We start from the raw sequence: 4,585 nt of genomic DNA, 5'->3' as shown, positions 1-4,585 counted from the left end.
GGGGGGGGGAAGGGCCAAGAGGTGCAGAGAATTTGAAAAAGGAGAGATTATTTTTTTCCTGGATCCCCCCCCACCTGCCTGCAGGAGCAGGTGTTTTCCTTTTTAAAGTGTACTAATCTTATTTTAGGGTTTTGTACTTTGTTTCTATATGTCTAATCAAATAGTGACGGAGAAACAGAGTTGGGTGGATGGGTGGATGGGTGGATAGATGGATAGTAGACAGACGGATGGTAAATAGATGGATGGATGGACGGACAGACAGAGACAGACAGATATGACTGGATGGAGAGAGAGAGAAGGATGGACAGACGGACGGACGGACGGACAGACAGACAGACACAAAGACAGACAGGTAGATAGATATGACTGGATGGAGAGAGAGAGAGAATGATGGATGGATGGATGGATGGATGGATGGATGGTAGACAGACAGATGGATGGTTAATGGATGGATGGATGGATGGATGGATGGATGGATGGATGGATGGATGGATGGATGGATGGATGGATGGATGGATGGATAGACAGACAGACAGACAGACAGACAGACAGACAGACAGACAGATAGATAGATAGATAGATAGATGATAGATAGATAGATAGATAGATAGATAGATAGATAGATAGATAGATAGATAGATAGATAGATAGGCAGGCAGGCAGGCAGGCAGGCAGGCAGGCAGGCAGGCAGGCAGGCAGATATGACTGGATGGAGAGAAGGAGAATGATGGATGGATGATGGATAGTAAATAGACAGATGGATGATGAGATAGACAGACAGACAGACAGATGATAGACAGATGAACTGACAGGCAAATAGATAACTGGATGGAGAGAGAGAAAGAGAAAATGATGGGATGGATGGATGGTAAATAGAGATATGGATGGATGATGAAGATAGACAGACAGATATGACAGGATGGAGAGAAAGAGAATGATGGATGGATGGATGATGGATGGTAAATAGATGGATGGTGAGATAGACAGACAGATGTATTCTATTCTATTCTATTCTATTCTATTCTATTCTATTCTATTCTATTCTATTCTGTTCCATTCCATATTTTCTATTCTATTCTATTCACTTCATGGGATGCCCGAAACCCTTAAAATCCAGGCATTGCTTTCAAGAAGAAGGAGGGGAAAAAGCCCCCCAGATCAATTGCCCAGGCATCAAAGGCGCATGGCAGCCCCTCCCTCTCTCACACCTTTGTCAGGAGCATGAAAATGACGTCGCTGTTGTGGTCGCCCAGGAGAGCCACAACTTTCTCGTACAAGTTGACAAACTCCTCCGGGGAGGCAACAGGGGTGAAGTAGGGGGAGAGCAGCGTGCAAAGCCTCCGGTTCTTCAGAATGGTTTGTAGAACCCGCTGGCATTCGGACTTGGTCCCGACGATAAACACCTGGAACGAGAGGTGGGGCTTCCGTTCAGCCAACAGCCAGTCCTGCGGGGTCTCTTCAGGAGGCCGAGACCCTCCAATGCAGGAATCCCCCAACCTATGGTCCACTTCCCCCCTCGCGCTAGAGCCCGCAGAACCGTTTGTGCGTGTGCGCGGGACTAGCAGCGGTGGTGGCGAGCACCTGCGCACCTGCACAAATGGGGCCACTAGCGCATGCAGGCTGCACATCCCGTTCGCGCATGCGTGCAAGCGTTAGCCGAGGCCAATCTTTGAGTATGCCACTTGCTGACAACCATCTGATTTTTGTCTTTTTCGTAAAAAGGGAAGCTGACCCTTCACACCGAATAGTGATCGTAAATTTTCTCAATTGTCAGAACATACCACAGCTCTGCTGTGGTCAACTGCCAGATTTCAGTTTAAATTGTTCTTTCTTTACTTATTAAATTTTACATGCTGCCCATTTCACCCATAAGGAGTTTTAAAATTAGCTATAGTTTATTTACTATCACACATATTTATAGTTTATTTATTAAATTTTATGTGCTGCCCATGTCACCAATAAGCTTCAAAATTAGCTATAGCTTATTTACCATCATGCATATCTATAGTTTATTTACTATCACGCATATCTCTAGTTTATTTACTACCACACGTATTTATAGTTTATTTATTTATTAAATTTTATATGCTGCCTATTTCACTGAGTTTTAAAATTCGTTTTAGTTTATTTATGATCACACATATCTATAGTTTATTTACTCACATGTATTTAGTTTATTTATTTATTAAATTTTATATGCTGCCCATGTCACCAATAAGCTTTAAAATTAACTATAGTTTATTTACTATCACACGTATTTATAGTTTGTTTATTACATTTTATACGCTGCCCATTTTACCAATGAGGAGTTTTAAAATTAGCTATAGTTTATTTACCATCACACACATCTAGAGTTTATTTACCATCACATGTATTTATAGTATATTTATTTATTACATTTTATATGCTGCCCATTTCACTAAGGAGTTTTAAAATTAGCTATAGTTTTACTTACTATCACGTATGTCTATAGTTTATTTACTATCACACGTATTTATAGTTTATTTATTTATTAAATTTTATATGCTGCCCTTGTCACTAATGAGTTTTAAAATTAGCTTATTTATGATCACACATATCTATAGTTTATTTACTCTCACACGTATTTACTTTATTTATTTATTAAATTGTATATGCTGCCCATGTCACCAATAACCTTTAAAATTAGCTATAGTTTATTTACTATCACGCATAACTATAGTTTATTTACTATCACACGTATTTATATTTTGTTTATTAAATTTTATATGCTGCCCATTTCACCAATAAGGAGTTTTAAAATTAGCTATAGTTTATTTACTATCACACGTATTTATAGTTTATTTATTTATTAAATTTTATATGCTGCCCATTTCATTAATGAGTTTAAAAATTAGCTATAATTTATTTACTATCACGCACATCTAGAGTTTATTTACCATCACACGTATTTATAGTTTGTTTATTTATTTATTAAATTTTATACGCTGCCCATTTCACCAATAAGGCGGCTTTTAAAGTTATCTATAGCTTATTTATTTGCTAGCATGCATCTCTTATTTCCCATCCACTTTAACAAGCGCTCAGTGGCCTATTAAAATAATTCCATCGTGGAATGGCTAAATCGGCGTGAACGGATAACTCAATTTCACCCGTGACAGAATCCTATCCCAAAAACCGCTCACCTGGCCGAGGATCTCGATACAGGAAGTGAAGAACTGCCTGGATGGTGGGTGACGCTGCGTTTCATCAGACACATATTCCACGATGGCAAAAAAAAGACTGATTCCAATTCGCTGAATCCTCGGGCTAGGCTGAAGCTTATAGATATTTATTAAGCCTCTGTGGCAGGGATAGAAATCGAGATTTAAAAACGCGGTAAGCAAAGGACGGAGGGCATTAATGTTATTCATTCTTGGATTAGCACCATAAATAAAGTTAGGTAGTCAAAAGGGATAAGATTTAGAGCAGGAAGGATGGCCCTGTGGGAACAATTTCTCTATTTGGATGTCAATCCTGCAGGAGAAGGCTTCCCTTCCTCGTGGATATAGGGATACGGACGTGTCCTTTAGAATCAATACTTTTTAAAAATGGGGTTATGAGTAACTCATGAAGATGGATTTAAAAGGCCAATTTGGGGCTGCTTCAGGATAACTGAATGGCCACAGGTTTTGATTCAATGACCGTTCGAAGCTACAGACCAAGGGTCTTCAAACTTGGCCCTTTTATGACTGGTGGACTTCAACTCCCAGAATTCCTCAGCCAGCATGCCTGGCTGAGGAATTCGGGGAGTTGAAGTCCACCAGTCATAAAAGGGCCAAGTTTGAAGACCCCTGCTACAGAGACACTGAAAAAAGAGCCTTATGACCACTTCTCACACGACCATTGCAGGACCCCCAAATTCGGGCACTTTATGATGGCTGCAGTGTCCCAGAGCTTAACCGGTGTTTCTCAACCTCGGCCATTTTAAGAGGTGCGGACTTCAACTCCCAGAATTCCCCAGCCAGCTGTGCTTTGTCCCCAACCTGCTCTTCTACTTTGTGGCATCACATAATGCAGGGGCCTTCAAACCTGGCCCTTTTATGACTGGTGGACTTCAATCCCCAGAATTCCTCAGTCGGCCATTTTGATGAAACTGCGCCTCAGTCGGCCATTTTGATGAAACTGCGGGCTTGGATCTAGACCAGGGGTCTTCAAATTTGGCCCTTTTATGATTGGTGAACTTCAACTCCCAGAATTCCTCAGTCGGCCATTTTGATGAAACTGCGGGCTTGGATCCAGACCAGGGATCTTCCAACTTGGCCCTTTTATGACTGGTGGACTTCAACTCCCAGAATTCCTCAGTCGGCCATTTTGATGAAACTGCGGGCTTGGATCCAGACCAGAGGTCTTCAGACTTGGCCCTCTGATGACTGGTGGACTTCAACTCCCAGAATTCCTCAGCCAGCGTGCTTGGCTGAGGAATTCTGGGAGTTGAAGTCCACCAGTCATAAAAGGGCCAAGTTTGAAGACCCCTGCTACAGAGACACTGAAAAAAGAGCCTTATGACCGCTTCTCACACGACCATTGCAGGACCCCCAAATTCGGGCACTTTATGATGGCTGCA

At 41.5% G+C, this 4,585-nt stretch overlaps 1 protein-coding gene across 1 annotated transcript in view; it reads right to left on the bottom strand.

Annotated features, from left to right (window-relative positions):
* The window catches only part of EPG5 (ectopic P-granules autophagy protein 5 homolog), a gene marked incomplete at its 5' end in the record, with an annotated part of 79,441 nt that overhangs the window by 27,355 nt on the left and 47,501 nt on the right, over positions 1–4,585 (bottom strand). The window contains 2 exons of the mRNA XM_029286342.1: positions 1,209–1,403; positions 3,165–3,321. Of these exons, the coding sequence (XP_029142175.1) occupies positions 1,209–1,403; positions 3,165–3,321 (352 nt within the window). The remainder of the gene's footprint in view (positions 1–1,208; positions 1,404–3,164; positions 3,322–4,585) is intronic.

The sequence above is a fragment of the Protobothrops mucrosquamatus genome, unplaced genomic scaffold, assembly GCF_001527695.2.
Source record: "Protobothrops mucrosquamatus isolate PMUCROS unplaced genomic scaffold, P.Mucros_1.0 scaffold3365, whole genome shotgun sequence".
Classification (NCBI taxonomy): Eukaryota; Metazoa; Chordata; class Lepidosauria; order Squamata; family Viperidae; genus Protobothrops; species Protobothrops mucrosquamatus.
This window is presented reverse-complemented; position numbering and strand designations above follow the sequence as displayed.